Below are 22,481 nucleotides of genomic sequence, written 5' to 3'. Positions count from 1 at the left end.
ACCGAAGGCAGACACTTAACACTGACTGAGCCACCCAGGCTTCCTGAGCTATTGCTAGTTTATTGCCTTTTTAGCAGCACTTGATGAACAACTTTGTAGATGGATCTTTTGTTTTAGGATAAATTAGTAGAGCCTTTGGTAAACATTGCCAAACTGCCCTTCAGAAAGCCTAAACTAATTGACAGCACACATCTGTCAACATTTTTGGTGGTTACTTTATCTGTACCCATTTCTAACATCCTGCTCTGCGAAACTTTAGGAAAGAATTCCGTGTTCTCTTTTTCCTATCTCAGCTCTTCATAAGGAAGTTCTTAGAACGTGTGTGAATTCAAAAGGTATGTCCTCAGCTGGCAGTTCAAGTAGTTGACGTTTTTGCTGGACTGTGGGGAAATGGTGAGGATATTGGGAATGTTGTGTTCTGGGGTGAGCCGCCCCTAAGATGGTGGTGCATCCCCATTAATCGGACTGTGGCTTGAGGTTTTTCCCTGTAGGAGTACCTGGTGCCGAAGCACCAGTATAGTCTTTCTTGCCTGTGCGGAGGAGTGTGCTTTGGTGACGTCGCTGGTGGCGTAGTGTTAAAAGCACTGGGAGAGGGGCTCCTGGGTGGCTCAGTCGTTAAGCGTCTGCCTTGGCTCAGGTCATGGTCCCGGGGTCCTGGGATCGAGCCCCGCATCGGGCTCCCTGCTCCACGGGGAGCCTGCTGCTCCCTCTCCCACTCCCGCTGCTTGTGTTCCTTCTCTCGCTGTGTCTCTATCAAATAAAATCTTTAAAAAAAAAAAAGCACTGGGAGAAGGCACATGGGGTCAACACTGTGCCGCCACTCGTGTCTCGGAGGTATTTTGTCCCTGTTTGTTTTGGTTTAAGGTTTATATGTGGTGAAACTACATTGGTGTTAAAGATTGAGTCAATTAAATTGATAGCATTGAAGAAACATATTTGTATTTTCTCTAGAGAAGACTGAGTCTGAGTCCAAGGCACCTGTAGGTCAGGGGAATGAGAAGAAAATAAATGGAGTCCAGAAATCCAGTTGCTAGTATAAGCAGTTTACCTCAGTGGCATTTGATTAGAATCTCACTTCCTTCTTGGGAATCAGGAAAGGGACATAGGTGAGGCGTTGGCTGGACTCAGGTTACTGGACACTGATACAACTAATTCTGAGGTCAGCTTGGAATATTGTGAATTATGGTATGTTTGAAATAGCCTGTCTGTGGGGATAGAGTTTGTGCTGCTCAGCCTGTTGGCTCCCACCCTTGTCAGTCTGGACTGCTGGGGTGATACGGATTAGAATATGTACTGCTCCCTTTCTAAAGCTTTCCATGAGCTGGCCACCTAACTTGTTACTTTATGCATTTTAACTTACTCATCTTTTATGAAGCACCTTGAATGTGTCAGACAGTGAAGATACACAGGTCTCAAGGACCTGTCTAATAGGGGAGACAGAAGAGGACAATTGTTGTTAAGTAGGTACCAGGAACTTACTAATATGTGCCCCTTTTAATGCTCATAGAAACCTGGACACAAGGAAAGCATTCTCCATTTTTCAGCAGGGGTCCGTGAAACTGTTGCGCATCCCTCAGGGACAAGGTGGTTAAGATAGGATTCAGACCCTGCGTGGGACTTAGTCTCAGATGGTGAGCTCAGATCCTGGCCAGTGTTGGGCTTGAATGCAAGTCACTTAACCCCTGTTTTCAAACAGAGATAGAACAGTTCTTACCTCATAAGGTTGTTTTGTGTATTTTGTGACACAGAAATGTAAGATGCTTTAGCTCAGTTACTGGCACATAGTAAGAGTTAATAATAATGAGATCTAATTGATCCCAAAGTCACTCACAATAATCACTATCAATAATAATTGAGTCTTAACTTACAGAGCCCCTTTTCTTTGCCCAGCAGCAATGTGTCTTTGTTTTTCCTCTTTTTTTCTTTGAAGGTTTTTAACTTTTAAGTAATCTCTACACCCAGCATGGGGTTTGAACTCACAACCCCAAGATCAAGAGTCATAGGCTCCACTGATTGAGCCAGTCAGGCACCCTGCAGTGTGTCTTCATGCAAACCATGAATGATCAGACTTTAAGCTATGAGAGTGTTATGGGAGTATTGAGGAGGGGTGGATTGCTCACCTGGCCTGGGAGAGTTAGACTTTCCAAAGATGCTAATCCTTGGGCTATCTTGAAAGAGTAATGAGAGTCAGCTGGTGGGAAAAGATAGCGAGGGGCATTGCAGTGAGAAGGAAATGTATGAAGAAAGATGTGGGAAAGTAAAAAGGCACAGCAGTAGAATTACCATGTGTGGGGTAGATGAGTCATGAGAATGGGACATAAGGTTAGAAAGGCTGGCCAGATTGTGTAGGGCCTTAGAATGTTATGGCTTTATCCTAAAGACAATGGGGAAGCTCTGGGAGGATTTGTTTTCAAAGTAAATTTATTTTAGAGTAGTTTTAGATTTACAGAAATTACAAAGAAAATTCCTGTATATCCCACTCCCTGTTTCCCCTATTATTAATATCTTACATTAGTATGGTACATTTGTTACAATTAATGAACCAGTATTGATTCATTATTATTATCCAAAATCATAATTTAATCAGATTGCCTTAATTTTTACCTAATGCCCTTCTCCTGGTCCAGGATCCCATCCAGGACACGACATTCCATTTAGTGGCCATGTCTCCTTAGGCTCTCTTGGCTGTGACACTGTCTTAAAGACTTTTCTTGTGTTTGATGACTTTGGCAGTTTTGAGGAATACTAGTCAGGAATCTTAAAAAAATGTTCTTCAGTTGGGATTTGTCTATGTTCTTCTAATGGTTAGACCGAAGGTATTGGGAGGAAGACCCCAGATGTAATGTGCCTTTCCTATCACATGTCAAGGGCACATACTAGTAACATGGCTTAGTCTCTGTCGATGTTGGCTTTCATCGCCTGGCTGATTTGTCAGGTATCTCCACTGTGAGGTTAATCACTCCCTTCCCGCCTGCCCATCCTCCTTTCTATAACATCTTCTTTTGAGGAAGATACTATGTGCATTCCACACTTAAGGAGGGGAGGGTTATGATCTCTCTCTGTGGAAGGATTTTAAACATCAGAAGTGATTTAATCGGAATTGTGAGTCAGAAAGATTGCTTTAGCCAGAGTGGAGAGACTGACGTTGAGGATAGGTTCATGTGTGGGGTCTTGGTTAGCCTGGAGAGTTCCAGATAAGGTCAGAAAAGATGAAGACCTCAACTTAAGACAGTGGCAGTGGGGTTGGAAAGAGAGTGATTTGAGAAAAGTTGAGGAGGTACAATTGAGGGGTTCAGTAGGTTGGGGTTAGGGACCTGGCAGGAAGTGGGGGAGAAGAGGTTCAAGATGACTTGCAGGGGTACATACTATCAGCATGACTTACCAAATATTGATGTTGACTTTCATCACCTGGTGGAGATAGGGTATGTCAGGTTTCTCTCAAATTCAGGAGCATTTGGATGAAGTTTGAAGTGTTTTTTGTTTTTGTTTTTTTAAGAATTTATTTATTTATTTAGGGGAGGGGAGAGAGCCTGTGTGCTCACAAACAGGGGGATAGGGAGAGGGAGAAGCAGGCTCCCTGCTGAGCAGAGAGCCTTACGGGGGGCTCAATGCCGGACTCAATCCCAGGACCCTGGAATCATAGCCTGAGCTGAAGGCAGATGCTTAACCGACTGAGCTACCCAGGCACCCTGAAGTTTGCGTTTTTAAGGGCTTTAAAAAAATTTTTTTAATAGAAATGCGATTGCATCACCCTTTTTTTTAAGATCTTATTTATTTGAGAGAGAGAGAAAGAGCAGGGGGGAGGGGCAGAGGGAGAGGGAGAAGCAAACTCCCAGCTGAGCAGGGAGCCTGATGTGGGACTTGAGCCCAGGATCATGACCTGGGCTGAAGGCAGATGCTTAACCAACTGAGCCACCCAGGCACCCTATTAAGGGCTTTATAATATTTCTGTGTTTACTGTAGCCTTTAATTCCAGAGAGCTCGTGATAAAAAATTATGCACTTATTTATTCCAACTTAACCTTTTAGCATTTTAAAAAAGAAGAGCCTGGAGGAGAACCAGACAAAGACGTGTATAATTTGATTGTAGGAAGATAGAAGTATTTAGATACCAAAATTGTTTCTGAGTTCTTTGATTTATAGAGGACAGACTTGTCATTTGAGAATTCTTTTTTTTTTTTTTTTAAAGATTTTATTTATTTATTTGACAGAGAGAGACACAGCGAGAGAGGGAACACAAGCAGGGGGAGGAGGAGAGGGAGAAGCAGGCTTCCCTGCGGAGCAGGGAGCCCGATGCGGGGCTCGATCCTAGGACCCTGGGATCACGACCTGAGCCAAAGGCAGACGCTTAATGACTGAGCGACCCAGGTGCCCCTCATTTGAGAATTCTTAAATGTTGAAGTAATTAATGGGATAATATTGTGAGGTGGAAAAATGTGCTTTAGCTTTTGATCTCTTTATACTTCTGATGACTTACGGTGTCTCTAAAATGTAGGCCTTGGGCGCCTGGGTGGCTCAGTCAGTTGAGCGACTGCCTTCGGCTCAGGTCATAATCCCAGGGTCCTGGGATCGAGTCCCACATCGGGCTCCCTGCTCTGCGGGGAGCCTGCTTCTCCCTCTCCCACTCCCCCTGCTTGTGTTCCCTCTCTCGCTGTGTCTCTCTCTGTCAAATAAATAAATAAAATCTTTAAAAAAATAAAAAAAATAAAATGTAGGCCTTGTATATAACAGTTAACATAATGGGTTCTGGAATCTGCTGCTCATGGGTGAGATCTTGGGCAGTTTACTTCCTCTCTCTATGCCTTAATTTTCCAATCTGTAAAATGGGAATAGTGCTTCAGAGGGTTGTTAGGAAGATTAAATGAGCTAACACAGGTAAAAGTGCATAGTACTTGCTACATAGTTAAGTACACATGTTAGTTTATAACAGTAGTAATAATATTATACTAGTAATGCCGTTCAGATTGATTTACATTTCCTTCAGAATGCCCAAAATAAGAAGCCAAAAATTTGGAGTCACAAAATGATTTTTGATTCATAACCTAAATTTAACACCCAGGTTAAGTTTATGGATACATAGCTTCACAGGATATAGCAAAAGTATGGGACGGACAGTTGGTAAATTTAAGAATAAGAATCTACCAATTTATTTATTTATTTATTTATTTATCAAAAAGATTTTATTTGAGAGAGAGACAGAGTACAAGCAGAGGGAGTGGCAGAGGGAGAGGGAGAAGCAGACTCCGCACTGAGCAGGGAGCCTGACACGGGGCTCGATCCCAGGACCCTGAGATCATGATCTGAGCTGAAGGCAGTTGCTTAACTGATTGAGCCACCCAGGCGCCCTTGGATCTATCAATTTTTTTTTAAAAAAAGACTTTAAGAGGTAGAGGGCGCCTGGGTGGCTCAGTTGGTTAAGTGACTGCCTTCGGCTCAGGTCATGATCCTGGAGTCCTGGGATTGAGTCCCGCATCGGGCTCGCTGCACAGCAGGGAGTCTGCTTCTCCCTCTGACCCTCGGCTTGGGTCGTGATCCTGGGGTCCTGGGATCGAGCCCCACATCGGGCTCCTGGCTCGGCGGGGAGCCTGCTTCTCCCTCTCCCTCTGCCTCTCTCCCTGCTTGTGCTCTCTCTCTCTCATTCTCTCTCTCTCAAATAAATAAAATCTTAAAAAAGAGAGTGCACGAGCTGGGTTGGGGCGGGGAGCAGAGGGAGAGGGACAAGGAGGCTCCGTGCTGAGTGTAGACCCCAGTGCAGGGCTCAGTTTCACAACCCTGAGATCATGGCCTGAGCAGAAATCAAGAGTCAGTGCTTAACCAACTACACCACCCAGGTGCCCCCAGAAATTACCAATTTTTAAAATTTTATTTAATTAAGGTTTTTAAAGATTTTATTTACTTGTCAGAGAGAGAGAGTGCAAGTGAGCACAAGCGGGGAGTGGCAGGCAGAGGGAGACCGGGCACCCCTAGAGCAGTGCCTTTTTTTTTTTTTTTTTTAAAGATTTCATTTATTCACTTGAGACACAGAGATACAGAGAGAGAGAGAGAGAGCACGAGCAGGGAGAGAGGCAGAGGGAGAGGGAGAAGCAGGCTCCCCGCCAAGCCAGGAGCCCGATGTGGGGCTTGATCCCAGGACCCCGGGATCACGACCCGAGCCGAAGACAAGACGCCCAACCATCTGAGCCACCCAGGCACCCCTAGAGCAGTGCCTTTTTAACAGTTGCTCCTAGTCCTAAGCCACTACAAGAGAAAAGAGGATAATGCATATATAATGTTGCACAAAAAATCCTTTTGCTTTAATTCTCAAGTTTGGGCAGTATTGTTTGTAATTTTTTTTCCCTTTATTTCTAATGTATTTGGAATTATATCCACTTTTTGGATTAAAATTATTTGTATCTCCTCAAATTCTGCAGAGATTAGTCTATTAGCTTTTTCTCAAGACCAACTTTGATTTTGTTAATCCCCTTTAACTTTTTGGAATCAAAACTGTTGATATCTGTACATCTGATCAATTTTATATTCTGTATTTAATTCCTTTGACTGCCTATACTATGATTTAGCCAATTCCTGTTGATAGACCTTTAAATTTTTCCTGTATTTTAGAACCATGAACAAGCATCTGGTAACAGTCATATCAGTCATGGTTCTCCCAGTGGGGTGTGTGTGTGTGTGTAAATTTTCACCAATAGCTTATATACATACTTAATGAAGCAATATGCTGATGCTTTCTATTCTTAATTAAAAAAAAAAATGCTGATTAGGTCCCGGTAAATTAACTTCATAGGTCTGACCTGTAATTTGAAAAACATTGCTATTGTATATATTTTATATCTAGAAATGGATTGTTGGTTTGCAGGGTATCCATACTTCAACTTGATCATATGCTGCCAACTTTCTAAAGTAGTTATGCAAAGGTACATTCTCACTAGTGAATTCTTTCTTCTCCCCCTTCATGGAAGTTGGTAATTTCAATTTCTTTGTAATCCTTCTACTTCCATCAGGTCTGGGTTTATTTTTTAAGGTTTATAACACTTGGCAATCGACTTTAAACAAAGAGAGCAGCTTTAGAGTTAGCACCCTCAGAAGACATCAGTATCAATCCAGAAATTAATGACATTGCTTTGTTTTCATCATATTTGTATTCTTCAATTCACACACAGCAAAATGGACTAGTTTTTGGTGTACATATTTGTGAGTGTTAAAATAAGCATAGTTCCATACAACCACCACCACAGTTGGGATACAGAACAGTTTCATCTCTTCAAAAAATTACCTTGTATGGTTCTTAGCCTTCCTCCTACTTCTGACCCCAGAAACATTGATCTTTTTCCTATCATTATAGTTTCACCTTTCCCAGAATGTCATATAAATGGAATCATATAATATGTAACCTTTGGAGACTTACTTCTTTCGCTGAGTATGATGCATTGGAGATATGGCCATGTATCAGTAGTTTATTTTTATTGCTGTGTAGTATTCCAGCGTATGGATGCTCTACAGTTTGTCCATTTACTCTTTGAAGGACATTTGGGTTTTTTTTCCTCCCGGTTTTCAGTGATTGTGAATAAAGCTGCTGTAAATATTTTGTGCAGGTTTTATTGTGAACATGTCAGTTCTATAGGGTATATATATCTAAGAGTGTAATTATTGGGTCAGTCATTTGTTAAATGTTGAATCTTTAAAAAAAAAACTATAGAACTTTTCCTGAGTGACTTTTATCATTTCATTTGGCATTTATATTAGCACTTTATGAAAGTTTCAGATACTCCTCATTCTTGCCAGTGCTTGGTATTGTCCATTTCTTTTTTCTTTATCTTTCAGAAAGAGACAGAGAGAGCGTGCTGTAGCTGGGGGTTGGTGGGGAGGACAGAGGGAGAGAGAGAATCTTAAGTGGGCTCCACGCCAACAATGGGGATGGATCTCACAATCCTGAGATCATGACCTGAGCTGAAATCAAGAGTCAGACACTTAACTGACTGAGCCACCCAGGTGCCCCTATTTCTTTTATTTTAGACATTCTAATAGTATGTGTTGAATTCTCATTATGGCTTTAATTTGCATTTCCCTAATGGCTAATGATCTTGGGCATTTTTTCATGTGCTTACATGCCATCTGTATATTTTCCTCTGGTGAAGTAGTTCAGATCTTTTGCCCATTTTTTAAAAATTGGGTCATTTTCTTACTGCATTTTTGAAGTTCTTTATATACGTTCTGGTAACAAGTCCTTTGTCAGATATGTGATTTGCAAATGTTTTCTCACAGTCTGCAAGGGATTCTTAACGATTCCTTTTGCAGAGCGTAAGTTTCAAGGTTTTGATTAAGCCCAGTTTACCATTTTAAACTTTTTTATTTTTATTTTTTTAAAGATTTTTTTTTTTACAGAGAGAGATAGCAAGAGAGGGAATACAAGCAGGGGGAGTGGGAGAGGGAGAAGCAGGCTTCCCGCTGAGCAGGAGCCCGATGCGGGGCTCAATCCCAGGACCCTGGGATCATGACCTGAGCCGAAGACAGAGGCTTAACGACTGAGCCACCCAGGCACCCGTATATTTTTTTTTAAAAAGATTTTATTTTTTTTTGAAAGAGAGAAATCACAAGCGGGTGGGGAGGGCAGTGGGCAGGGGCAGAGGGAGAGGGACAAGCCGACTCCCTTCGATGTGGGCCTCAATCCCAGGACTCCAGGATCGTGACCTGAGCGGAAGGCAGACGATTACCTGACTGAGCCACCCAGGCGCCCCATTTTTAAACTTTTATAGATTACACTTCAGGTGTCATATCTAAGAACTCTTCCTAAGCCAAGTTCACGAAGATTTTCTCATTATTTATTTATTTATTTTTTTTTTTATTTAATTAATTTTATTTATTTATTTGACAGAGAGAGGGATCACAAGTAGGCTGAACAGCAGGCAGGAGAGGGAGAAGCAGGCTCTCTGCTGAGCGCGGAGCCTGACTCAGGACCCTGAGATCATGACCTGAGCTGAAGGCAGATGCTCAACGAACTGAGCCACCCAGGCGCCCAGATTTTCTCATTTTTTTAAAAAAAATTTTACTGTTAGGTTTTACTTTTATCTATGAGATTCATTTTGAATAAAATTTTTATAAGGTGTTGAGGTATAGTTCGAGGTTCACCTTTTCTTTTCTCTTCTTTTCTTTTTGCATGTGGAGATCCAATTGTGAAAATCCCCTTTATTAAAAGGGTATGGAATTGAATGCTTTCTCCATTGAATTGGTTTTGCACCCGATCACAAATCATTTGACCATATTTATATGAGTGTTTCTGAACTGCCTCCTGTTCCATTGATGTGTGTTTGTTTTTTTGCCAATACCACACTGTCTTTGATGACTGTTCCTTTATACGGTAATTCTTGACTTAGAGTTGTGTGCAACTTCCAACTTTGACCTGACAATTCTGGCCTCCCCTTTTACTCGATCTATCCATCCTTTTGTTTTATATCAATGTGGACTCGCAGATTGTTATTTTATTGCTGTCATTTAAGTTTTTGCTTATGTTGTAGATTTGGCCAGGGGGAGACATATCCCATCATTCTTTGAACACTTCTTACCTTCTGGCATAACAAGATGTTCTAGGGTCCTCTTGTCCATTTCCTGTCCTAGTCCTGGAATCAACCATTTCTCCAAGGAGACCTAGTTTCTTTTATAAGAGAATGGTATTTAGAATCAAGATCTGGGAGCTAGATGTGCACATTATTGCTGGGTTGCAGCAAGACCCTCTCAGTGGACATTGAAAACTATGAGTTTGTACTGTTAACATCCAATCCTGTCCAGCACTACAGAATTCTTTCTAACCCCCCCTTTATTTGTAACTCTTTCACTCAGCATAATTACTTTGAGATTCATTCGTATGTTTAAATAGTTCATTTTTTTTTTTTTTGAGAGAAAAGTTGCCAAGAAAAATTACTCCATTGAGTGGTATGTCACAATTTTAGGAAATTGCTAGACTTTCCCCCCCAAAGCGGTGGTACCATTTTACATTCCAACCAGCAGTGCACTAGAGTTCTAGTTCCTCCACATTATTGCCAAACCTTGATATTGTCTGTCTTCTTAATTTATACTCTTAATAGGTTTGTTTTGAAATCTTAGATGTTTTTAATTTGCCTTTCTAGATTGACTAATTTGCATAGTTTTCTATTCCATGTACTTATTTGCTGTTCTTATGCCTTCTTTGGAGGCATGTTTATTCAAATTTTTTGCCCAATTTTTTTTTTTTAACAGTATCATTATTTCTTAATGTTGAGTTTTGAGGGTTCTTTATAGATTCTGGCTTTATCAGATATGTGATTTGTAATTTCTCAGTCTTTGGCTTGGCTTTTTGTTTCCTTAAAAGGGTCGTTTGAAGAGCGGAAGTTCTTACTTTGGATGAAGTCCAGTTTGTGGATTTTTTTCTTTTATGGATTGTGCTTTTGGTGTTTTATGTAAGATCTTTTTCCACCTAAGTTCAAAAAGGTCTTTTTAAAACTTTATGCATTTATTTATTATTTTTTTTAAAGATTTTATTTATTTGACAGAGTGAACAAGCAGGGAGAGGGAGAAGCAGGCTCCCCAAAGGTCAGGGAGCCCGATGCGGGGCTCGTTCCCAGGAGCCTGAGATCATGACCCAAGCCAAAGGCAGATGCTTAACCGACTGAGCCACCCAGGTGCCCCAAAAAGGTCTTTTTTGTTTTTTTAATTTATTTATTTATATTAGAGAGCACATGTGCGTGAGCAGGGGGAGTGGCAGAGGAGAGAGAGAATCTCAGGCTCCCCTGCTGAGTGAGGAGCCCCACACAGGGCTTGATCTCACGACCCTAAGATCATGACCTGAGTGGAAATCCGGAGTCAGATGCTTAACCAATGAGCTCCTCAGGTGCCCCAAAAAAGGTTTTTTCATGTTTTCCTCTAGCAGTTTCTTAACTTCTGGTTTTACATTTAGTTCTATCATCAGTTTTGAGTTAATTTTTATATACTTGTATATGTTAAATATGGACCCATGTTAACTTTTTTAAATATGAGTGTCCATTTGTTCCAGCATCATTTGTTAAAAAGATTCTTTTTCTCCATTGAATTTTGCCTTTGCGCCTTTGTGGATAATCAGTTGATGCTGTATGTGTGGTTCTGTTTTTGGACTCCATTATATTAATTTATTTCCCTGTATGCCAGTACAACACTGTCTTGATTACTGAATCTTTATAACTAGTTTTGATTCAGGTAGATCTTCCAGTTTTGTTCCTTTTCAAAGTTATTTTGGCTGTTTAGGTACTACTTTGTGCTCCTGTATGACTTTCAGAATGTTTTTCAGATCCCTAAAGGGAATAGGGATATGAAAGGGATATTCTTTAGTTTTGATTTTTATTAACTTTTATTAACTTTATTAACTCCTGAAAGAGGTATTCTTTAATTTTGATTTTTATTAACTATTTTGGTTTTTACTTTTCCTTTTTTTACTACTGATCTTGTTTCCTGCAACTTCGTTAAACTCATTTGTTCTAGTAACTTTTTGTAGATTTTCTACACAGATGATCATGTTGTCTGTGAATAAGACATTTTTAATTCTGCCTTTTCAATGTGTATTCCCTTTATTTCTGTTTTGACTTTTGATTTTTTTTTAAGATTTATTTATTTATTTATTTGACAGAGAGAGAGAGACAGCGAGAGAGGGAGCACAAGCAGGGGGAGTGGGAGAGGGAGAAGCAGGCTCTCCGCTGAGCAGGGAGCCCAATGCGGGGCTCCATCCCAGGACCCTGGGATCATGACCTGAGCTGGAAGACAGACGCTTAACGACTGAGCCACCCAGGCACCCCGTTGACTTTTGAGTTTTAATTTGAAATACAGCAAGGTTGTATATCGTGTGGGGTCCTCCCCACATACATTTGTTGATTTTATTTTATTTTTACATTATGTGTAGCAGTAACATTTTTCTGAAAGTCAGAATTATTTCCTATTCCTGTCTCTCCATCGTTTACACCCCATTCCCACCTTGCCAGATTCATCGTGTTCACACTGTGGGTCTTTCCCTTCCACCATCCCATTATTTTTCCTTAAAGTAACTGCCCCCTAGATTTTGCCAAAAATCTCTTTCTTTGTAAAACCTAGAACACATTGATAGATATGGCGGTTTCATAGAAGCAGGAATTCTTAAACCAGGCTTTATGAGCCTTTGGCTCAGATCATGATCCCAGGGTCCTGGGATCGAGCCCCGCGTCAGGCTCCCTGCTCAGCTGAGAGTCTGCTTCTCCCTCTGCCTCTGCCTCTCCCCTTCTACCTGCTCAGGAGCACATGCGGGCATGCTCTCTCTCACACACGCGCGCTCTTGCTCGCTCTCTTTCAAATAAATAAAATCTTAAAAAAAGGAAAAAGAAAAAACAAAGGTAAGAAAGAATACCTTTGGAAGTTTGGAATGAGTGAGTTTGGGCCTAACCAGTGTAAAAGGCGTGTTAGTGAGCCTCTTATGTCTTGAATCCTTTGTACCTTTTGAAGATAACATTTAAATGTCTCTGATGTAGTATATGACTGTTGTTTGTGGTTAATCCAGTTATACATGTCAACTCAACACATGCCACTTGTAAACCTTGGCCTACTATTTTGTATCATAGATTTTTAAGAATTTGAATGCATTTAAGAAGTTTGCTTTCAGGGGCTCCTGGGTGGCTCAGTCAGTTAAACGCCTGCCTTCAGCTCAGGTCATGATCCCGGGGTCCTGGGATCGAACCTCAGAACCTCACGTCGGGCTGTCTGCCCAGCAGGGAGCCTGCTTCTCCAACTCCGCCTGCTGCTCCCCCCGCTTGTGCACGCTCTCTCTCTCATAAATAAAATCTTTAAAAATAAAAGTTTGCTTTAAGATTATTTTTAATGGTTATTCTTTTTTTTTTGTAATTTTTTTTTTAAGGATTTTATTTATTTATTTGACAGAGAGAGACATAGCGAGAGAGGGGAACACAAGCAGAGGGAGTGGGAGAGGGAGTGAGCAGGGAGCCCAATATGGGGCTCGATCCCAGGACCCTGGGATCATGACCTGAGCCGAAGGCAGACACTTAACGACTGAGCCACCCAGGCGCCCCAGTGGTTATTCTTTAATAAAGTTGTTAAAAGAATCTTTGGATTCCTGTTGTCAAGTCCCTAAAAAGTTATTCTGGCAGAGAAGGGTAAAGGTATTCAAAGCACACATGAAGTATACATATTTTAAGAGAATCTTTGAAGCTTCCCTTTTGGATGTCCCATGTCTGAAAGCAGAGCATCCTAGTAAATAGTGCTTAAACGTACTGTAGCCATTCTGCCTGAGTTCAGTCCTGACGCTTCCTCGTTCTAGTAAATGACCTGTTTCGTTTCCTCACCTAGCAAATGAGAATAATAAACCTGTCTGTTAATAGTAAAGGGCTTGGAAGTAGATACATTTTGGCAGACTCCAAGGCCACCCTCACCCTATGATGGTAATTGTGCAGGTTCCACTGGGGCAGATTTTAGTAAAAGGTGGGTAATGTCACCATATTGTGAGGAATAAAAGACCAGAATGGTGCTGTTACTCATTGCTTATTATGTCTGTTAAATTATAATAAGAATGTTCTTTTTTATTTCTCCCAAGCCAAACTAGCAAGACGCAGTCAAGAACGAGACAATCTTGGCATGCTGGTCTGGTCACCTAATCAGAATCTATCAGAAGCAAAACGTAAGTTTTAAAGGACTTTTATTTCCCCCCTTTCTTATTTAATGCAAAGTTTTAAAGTCACTTTTGTAGCTAAAAGTCCCTATACACGTTACATTTTTTTTCAAATTAAATGTGCATTTCTTTACTGTGGCCTGTCATAAGGACTTAAAGATTCTTAACCAGTGGTTTCATAATCTACTTTTTTCAAAATGCTGGAGTTACTAGGAGGAAAAGCTTAGAGTGGAAGAAAATTATAATGCAGTGTAAAGTTCCATCAGCTGGGAATTGATAGATTTATAAATTTCTAATTGAAGGGTTACAAAGGGCAAATGTATGTTATTGGAAACAGGCTTTGTTTATACTGTAAGGCTTCAGCCTAGCTAGAAGGAGAACTGTTGAATTGATTCTGTTTTATGAGTTTAAAGTTGTATTAGGATGAATACTCTGAGCTACTTTGAATCTTATTTTGAGGGGATAGGGGTCCTTTAGCTATTAGTAATATTACTTGTATATTCAGAGTTCACTTTTTCAGCTTTTATATTCGCTCTGCTCAGATGATACCAGCAAAATTAATTTTAGTCTTTGGCATTTTCAGAGTTTTTATTTTCTTCATAACTTAAGAAAAACTAAATCTCCTTTTGGAGAATTTTTCAGTGGGGGTTCATGGATGGAATTTATGGGGATTTGTGAACTTAGAAATCACATGCAAAGTTTTTTTTGGTGTATGTGTTTGTTTTTCTGGATTTTCAAAGGGGTCTTTGACAAAAATAGGTTAAGAATCAATGCTCTAAAAAAGGGTAGGTCTTGGAAAGCCACCAGTGGTAAATGTTATCAGGAAACTGTTTGTGAGTAAAGGCTCAGATTTTTAGGCTTTGATCAGGATTTCCCAATGTGTGTTTTCATGAGAGGATACATATTAAATATTCTCCTCTTGTATATTCAGTATCCATGTTAGCACATTTAAGGTGCAAAGAGCTCATATGGTAAAGAAACAGGTTTAATTTTGATCAGGAAAGATTCTTTTTTTGTACAGTCTCCTCCATGGAACACGGGAAATTCATCTACTCTTAATGCTGAATTTAGCAGTAATAAAATAATCTCAGTCTAATCTGATTTTAAGAGTATCTTAATTTTGCCTCTATCAGGCTGCTGCTTAATGAGTTTATAATGAAGAACAGAATAGCAAAAGGAAGTGTATTGGCATTTCTGATGTCTTCACTATGCTGGGAGAGACCTTTTAAGTATTTCTGGCGTGTTTATTTCCCTTTGAGTACTTGCATTAACTTACAAAAGCAATCTATTCCTTTTTTGAACATACTCTTTTTAACAGAAAGCTGAAAATCTGCCTCCCTGTAATTTTTAAAGCTTTACTTTCCTGAACTCTGCTAAATAGGTTTGCTTTCTGACAAGTCTTGCAGATGTTCAGGCTTCCCTCAGTCCAAGTTAAACCTGCCTGGTTGTTTCAGGTGTTTTTCAGATGGTTTGGTTTTTGGATCTCTCTCTTGCACTACCGGTATGTTCCAGTTGGGTCAGACTGTCCATATGAAATGATGGTGCCCAGAACCGAATATGCAGAATCATGAGCACTCATTGAATCTTTATGCCAAGCCCTGCACTAAAATGCATTCACTCTTCACAGTCAGCCAAGAGGAGATTTTTGTCCCCATTTTACAGATGGCATTCCACAGTTCAAAGGTTTGTGCAACTGACACAGATAATAAGTGGCGAAGCCAGTAGCAATGTCCAGGTTTGCTGATTTCACCCTGATTCATGCTCTGAGTGCCTCTCTTTGGGAGAACTCATTAGCTGTCAGTGTTCTGTATTTCTGCTGTGATCTTCTCTTCCTACAGCTCACAGTCGATCAGTGCCCTTCGTGATTGTATTACCTGTTGACATCTGTGGAGTCAATTTAATTTTGATATTCTCTTATTTTTCCTAGACCTAGAAGAAAAGAGCAGAATATGAGAAGTTAGTTGATTTTTAAACAATGGCATTGCCTAAAATAAACTTGCAGTTTTAATGTTAGCCTTTAAAACTTGAGACTTTTAAAACCAATATGGAAGTAACATTGCTATATTGTTGAGAGTTCAGAAGATACAGGAACTTACAAAGAAGGAACAGCTCACACATTATTCCATTACCCAGAGATAACTGTTGTAAACGTTTTGGGATTTTTCCCTGTCCTCTTTTTTTCCTCTTGTGTGCATATTTATATAAGTGAGATGATGTAGGTGTGTATATGTGTGTGTATTGTTTTCCTGATACTGACCTAAGCATTTCCCACATTGTTAAATAACCATGTACATCATATGGGTGGATCCATGTGTTTATTAACCTTCTTCTATTGAAAATTTATGTTGTTTCTGCTTGTTGGCTGTTGTAAAAGAAGCTATAGTGAAAAACTGAATCCTAGAGCTTTGTCCTCTTTTGTTTTTTGTTTTTATTGTGTTTTTAGTCTTAAGTAGAGCTCTAGGAATGGAGTGTGGATTATTGGGAACTTGCTCAACTGCTCAGGGGTAAGGACGTAAACATAATGCAGTGTCCTGGCATGAGTTAGGTTCCGCTTAGTAGGCTTCCGTTTATGGAGCTTTGTAAATCACACAGTTCGTGACTAGTAGTCTAATCACAGTTAGGCATTACAGTGTGATTATAGTATGAATGCGGACAGGGGTACACAATTTTTTCCGTTTGCACACCTACCATTTCCCCCTCAACTCCCTTGCCCACGGTATATGGGCAAAAAAGAAACCTTTTCTTCTTGCCGTTCTTTATTTTCAAAGAATGTGTAAGTCTTGGTTGTCACCGTACATCTGTCACCAATCAACACCATGGCAGTACCACGGACTCTGTTCCCTGCGCCGTACCTTTCACTCCCCACTACTTACTCATTCCGTAACTGGATATTTGAAGTCTTTCAGCTCTTCTTTCTTTTTTAAACTTAATTATTTTTTTAAGTTTTTATTTATTTTTTATTATTTTTATTTTTTTTTAAAGATTTTATTTATTTATTAGAGAGCGAGCGAGAGAGAAACAGCATGAGAGAGGAGAGGGTCAGAGGGAGAAGCAGACTCCCCGCCGAGCAGGGAGCCTGATGCGGGACTCGATCCAGGGACTCCAGGATCATGACCTGAGCCGAAGGCAGTCGCTTAACCAACTGAGCCACCCAGGCGCCCTTAAGTTTTTATTTTAATCACGCGGTATTCATCATAAGTGCATTCCTTAATCTCCATCACCTATTTCACCCATATCCCCCCGCCCCCCGGTAGCTACCAGTTTGTTCTCTATAGTTAAAAGCTGTTTCTTGGTTTTTAAACTTTTTTTAAAAAGCTGTGGGGAGGGGCGCCTGGGTGGCTCAGTTGTTAAGCGTTCAGCTCAGGTCATGGTCCGAGGGTCCTGGGATCGAGTCTCGTGTAGGGCTCCTTGCTTAGTGGGGAGTCTGCTTCTCCCTCTCCCTCTGCCTCCCTCTCCCTGCTTGCATTCTCTCTCTCTCTCTCAAATAAATAAATAAAATCTTAAAAAAAAAAAAAAAAGCTGTAAGGGAATGATAAATCCCTAGAAATAGAGCTCCTAGGCCAAGGGGCAAATACATTATTTCTTCTTTTTTCTTTTCATTTTTAAAAATAGATTTAATTTCTAGAGCAGTTTTAGGTTCACAGCGAAATTGAATAGAAAGTACAGAGATTTCCCATATCCTTCTGCCCCAACACATGCACAGCCTCCCCCATTGTGGACATCCCCTATCAGAGTGGTAAACTTGTTATCAGTGAACCTACATTGATGCATCATTGTTACCCACGGTTCATAGTTTACATTAGGGCTCACTCTTGTGTTGTACATTCTGGAGGTTTTGACAAATGTATAATGACACGTATTCACTGTTGTAATATCATACTGAAAAGTTTCCCTGCCCTAAAAATTCTCTGTGATCTGCCTATGCGTCTCTCCCAACCCCATAACTCTTGGCAACTACTGATCTTTTTACTGTCTCCATAGTTTTGTCTTTTCCAGAACTGTCATGTAGCTGGAGTGGTATAGTATGTGGCCTTTTCAGATTGGCTTTTTTGACTTAATAATAATACACATTTATTTGAGTTTCCTCCATGTCTTTTTCATGGCTTGATGGCTCATTTTCTTTTTGGTGCCGAACAGCATTCCATTATCTGGACGGACTGCAGTGTGTTTAACCATTCACATGCTGAAGGGCATCTTGGTTGCTCCCAAGTTTTGGCATTTATGAATAAAGCTGCTATAAACATGTATATGTGGGTTTTGGTGTGGACATAAGTTTTCAGCTATTTTGGGTAGATACCAAAGAGGAGGATCGCTGGATTGTATGTTAAGAATACATTTAATTTTGTAAGAAATTGCAAGACTATTTGATTTGATTTGATTTGAGAGAGAGCACAAGTGATGGGGAGAGGGAGAGGGACCCTGAGATCATGAACTCTGCAGATGCTTAACTGACTGAACCACCCAGGCGCCTCCCCCCCTTTAAATTTTATTTATTTGAGAGAGAGCAAGACTGTCTTCTGAAGTGGCTATGCCATTTTGCATTCCTACCAGCAATGGATGAGAGTTCCTGTTGCTCCATGTCCTTGTAAGTATTTGGTGTTACAAGTATTTTGGATTTTGGCCACTCTAAATAAGTGTATAGTTTATTTTCTTTTAAACTAAAAAAATAATACATATGCACAAGATAAAAATACTCTAATTCTCTCAAGTTAACCAGTGTTATATTAATATTTTGGGTGTCTATTAGTCCCTATACACTTACTATTTTTTTTTTAATGGTCATATAATATACGTGTTTCATAGTTAAGCATTTCTAAACAGTGCTGTGAACATCATTAAAGTGGGGTTGCTGGGTCAAATGATATGTACATTTGACATTTATAGATCTTTCCATGTGTCATCCGAAGAGTTAAAGGAGTGTGCCTCTTTTCCAAAATGTCCCCATCACTGGGTATATTAATTTTTTTCTTAAAATTTTTTAATAATTATTTTTAATTATAGTAAAATACAGTGTAACATTTACCATCTTAACCATTTCTTTAATTCCAAGTAAATTTTATTGTGAAACTATAACAAGCAAATGAAATATGTTGATTTATATTTCCATCTTAACCATTTTTTTTTCAAAAGATTTTATTTATTATTTGACAGAGACACAGCGAGAGAGGGAACACAAGCAGGGGGAGTGGGAGAGGGAGAAGCAGGCTTCCCGCTGAGCAGAGAGCCCGATGTGGGGCTCCATCGCAGGACCCCGGGATCACAACCTGAGCTGAAGGCAGACGCTTAACGACTGAGCCACCCAGGCGCCCCATCTTAACCATTTTTAAGTGTATAGTGTAATGGTATTAAGTACATTCATATTGTTGTGCACCCAACCTCTAGAACTTTTTTTTTTAAGATTTTATTTATTTATTCGTTGGGGGCGGGGAGTGAGCACACAAGTAGGTGGAGTGGAAGGCAGAGGGAGAAGCAGGTGCCCCACTGAGCAGGGAGCCTGACGTGGGGCTTGATCCCAGGACCCTGGGACCATGACCTGAGCCAAAATCAAGAGTCGGACGCTTAACCGACTGAGCCACCCAGGCGTCCCTCTAGAACTCTTTTCATCTTGCAGAACTGAAACTCCGTACTCATTAAAGAACCCAAGTCTACATTTTCCCTCCACCCAGCACCTGGCAGCCACCATTCTACTTTTTAACTCAGTGAATTTGACCACTCTGGGTACTTCATATAAGTGGAATTATACTATTTTGGTGACTGGCTTATTTCACTCAGCATAATGTCTTCAGGTTTCATCCCCATTGTAGCCTGTGTCTGTTTCCTTCATTTTTATGACTGTATAATACTCCACTATACGAATGGATAAGACCACATTTGTCTCCGTTTATCTGTTGATGGGCACTTGGGTTGTTTCTGCATTTTGGCTACCATGAATGCTGCTGCTGTGAATACGGGTGTGCAGATACCTCTTTGAGGACCTGCTTTCGTTTCTTTTGGGTACTCAGAAGTGGAATTGCTGGATTTGGTCATTTCTGTTTTTAAATTTTCTTGAGGCACCACCATCCTGTTTCCTACGGAGGCTGTTATCATTTTACTCTCCCACCAACAGTGCATGGGCTCCAGTATCTCCACCTCCTCGTCAGGATTGTTATTTTCAGTTTGCTTGAGTTTTTTTTTTTTAATAGTATCTATTTTAATGGGTGTGAGGTGGTGTCTCACTGTATGAGAATATTAATTGTTTTTTAAACTTTGCTGAACTGTTAGAAAAGAATTTAATTATTACTGAGGTTGAGCATCTTCATATTTTGATCTTCTAATTCTTCTCTAAATAGCAGTTAAGTCTTAACCTTATTTTTTAATTTGTGTTTTAGAATTCTATGTACTTAAATTTATTAACCTTATTTGTGGCTTCTAGCATACTGTCATGCTGAAAATGCCCCTCCCCTCCACATATTACAGACATAGATACCTACGTGTCTTCTGCCCTCCCCTCCTTCCTCCTCCCTCCTCATTACACCATTGTTCATCTGGAATTATTTAAGTCTTTTCCCCTTATGTTAAACTTGTATGTCTACTTTGGTCTGTATCTGGACTGTTGATTTTGTTTCATTGATTTATCTGTTTCCTGACTTGTACCATTTTTATTCTTTTTGGTGTTTTTGGCTCATGTATTTATTTTTCTAGGTGAAGTTTAGGCTCATAGTTTCACATTCTCTCCAGAAGTATCTCGATTGGGGTTGTATTGAATCGAGCAGCTTTGTGTGCTTGGTACTATAGCAGTTGAGGGATTTGGGAAGCTTCTACTGTAATGGAGAAAGAAGGGAAAATGAACATGTAAACAAGTAATTTATATGTATTTTCTCTAGTCCAATTCTTTTTTGGATGCAAAAAGTTGAGGTCTAGAGAAGTTAAGTCAAATGCTTAAGATCCCACAGCTAATTAGTAGCCAAGTTTGGGCTAGGTCTCTGGTCTCCAGATGGCATTTATTACACACATCTGCCTTCATGTGCTGCTTCATTTAATAAACTATAATTACATTCTTAAAACATTAATGATGTTACATGAGTTGCTTTGGGCTGTGTCTAAGTAAAACTTCAGGGAGAGATCCAACCTTTGGGGTATGCCTAGAAAATGTGCCTTGTAGAGACACCTTTCATGTAGAAGAAATATTTTCCTGGGTAGAAACAAGGGAAGCGTTGGAGCCAGCTGACTACAGGGTAGAATGTTGAGGAATATAAGAGTTGGCTGGTGGGACAAGGTGCACACACACACACTGCAGACAGGGGAAAGATACATTTGCATTCGGACAGGCCTGAGGATGTGGGGAGGAGATGCAGTGCTTTGTTTTGGAGACCTGCCTGGCTGTGACACGGGTTGTCCTTGGGGAGGTGAGAAGCAGTGAAACTGTATGTCAAGGCTCTTGACAGCCTTGTGGTTTCGTGAAGAGCTAGGGTAGAGGCAGTAAGTGTTGATCCACTGCAGCTGAGAGAAGTTGATGCCCTCACTAGGCCATTGCTTGTTTAAAGAGAGGTTGGATTGGGGCGCCTGGGTGGCTCAGTCGTTGAGCGTCTGCCCTCGGCTCGGGTCATGATCCCAGGGTCCTGGGATCGAGGCCCACCCCCTCTCCCCGCCCCAAATCGGGCTCCCCGCTCCGCGGGAAGCCTGCTTCTCCCTCTCCCACTCCCCCTGCTTATGTTCCCTCACTTGCTGTGTCTCTCTCTGTCAAATAAAAACTAAAAAAAAAAGAGAGGTTTGATTGAAATTTAAGAAGTCATACTGGTAGTACCAGGAGTGTGTGAACTTGCTCAGAGGAGATGGAGATCATAGAAATGTGAGGTCAGGTGGGGGTTGGGTGGCCTTTAACAGGCCTTTAATATTATTATTTTTTGAAATATTTTTACTTTCTTTTCCAGGTAAAAAAGCAGTAGTATTTCACATCTATTAGTTGATGGTTATTAAAACCCACCCATGATAAAATAGTTCTTGGTTTCAGGCTTCGTTTCCTACCAAATTTTCATTGTTGCTCTTTAAAATGTATTTTTATTTAAATTAACATAATAAAATTAAATTAAAAAAAATAAATTCAATTAACATACAGTGTGTTACTGGTTTCAGAGGTAGAACCCAGTGATTCATCAGTCTTATGTAACACCCAGTGCTCATCACATCACGTGCCCTCCTTAATGTCCATCCCCCAGTTACCCCATCCTTCCACCCCTCTCCTCTAACAGACCTTTAAGTAAGCAGAATACTGTCATATCTAGGTGTACCTGCGCTACTCCATCAGTTCTTCCACACGTTTTTATCGATACTTTCAAGGCACCTGTGATATGACATCATTTCCTTCGTCCCCTCTGTGATGTATGTAAGGTGCCCTCCTGCATGGATGCCCCCCTCTACTCACGTCTGTGAGCATCCTGCCCACCCCATTTTTCAGGCTGCTCTTCCTTGGGGACTCCCTCCTCATCCCACTTGGTCTACACCCTGGATGCCTGCCTGCTTGCCCCAACCCAGTGGCTTTAGGACAGCCTGCTCTCGGGGGGCAGCTGCTGCCCTGAGCGCAGTAGAGGCTGCTCTTTCCTTACCCCTTGTGGTCCTACCCTGACACGCAGACCCAGCCAAGGTCTAACTGTGGAGAGAAGCACCTGAACGTTAGCAAAACAAAGTGGACATGTTAGTAGCAAAAATCTCAAAAAGTTGGTTTTTTGTTTGTTTTTTACGGGATAGTCTTGTCTTCTTTGAAATGTATACAGTTAGGCCAGATCTTATTCCCAGTCTGGGTTCACTTCACTGCTTTAATGAAAAAAAAAAAAAAAAGTTTACCAAAGCAGGTGCGGTCA

At 40.6% G+C, this 22,481-nt stretch overlaps 1 protein-coding gene across 1 annotated transcript in view; it reads left to right on the top strand.

The window, feature by feature from the left end:
- RCOR1 (REST corepressor 1) overlaps positions 1-22,481 on the top strand; it is a 112,654-nt gene that overhangs the window by 57,222 nt on the left and 32,951 nt on the right. Inside the window, exon 3 of the mRNA XM_081829873.1 lies at positions 13,570-13,653. Within this exon, the coding sequence (XP_081685999.1) occupies positions 13,570-13,653 (84 nt within the window). The remainder of the gene's footprint in view (positions 1-13,569; positions 13,654-22,481) is intronic.

The sequence above is a fragment of the Leptonychotes weddellii genome, chromosome 9, assembly GCF_054177405.1.
Source record: "Leptonychotes weddellii isolate Sample4059 chromosome 9, ASM5417740v2, whole genome shotgun sequence".
In the NCBI taxonomy this organism is placed as follows: domain Eukaryota; kingdom Metazoa; phylum Chordata; class Mammalia; order Carnivora; family Phocidae; genus Leptonychotes; species Leptonychotes weddellii.
The sequence above is the reverse complement of the archived record's forward strand: the minus strand, read 5'-3'. Positions and strand labels throughout refer to the sequence as shown.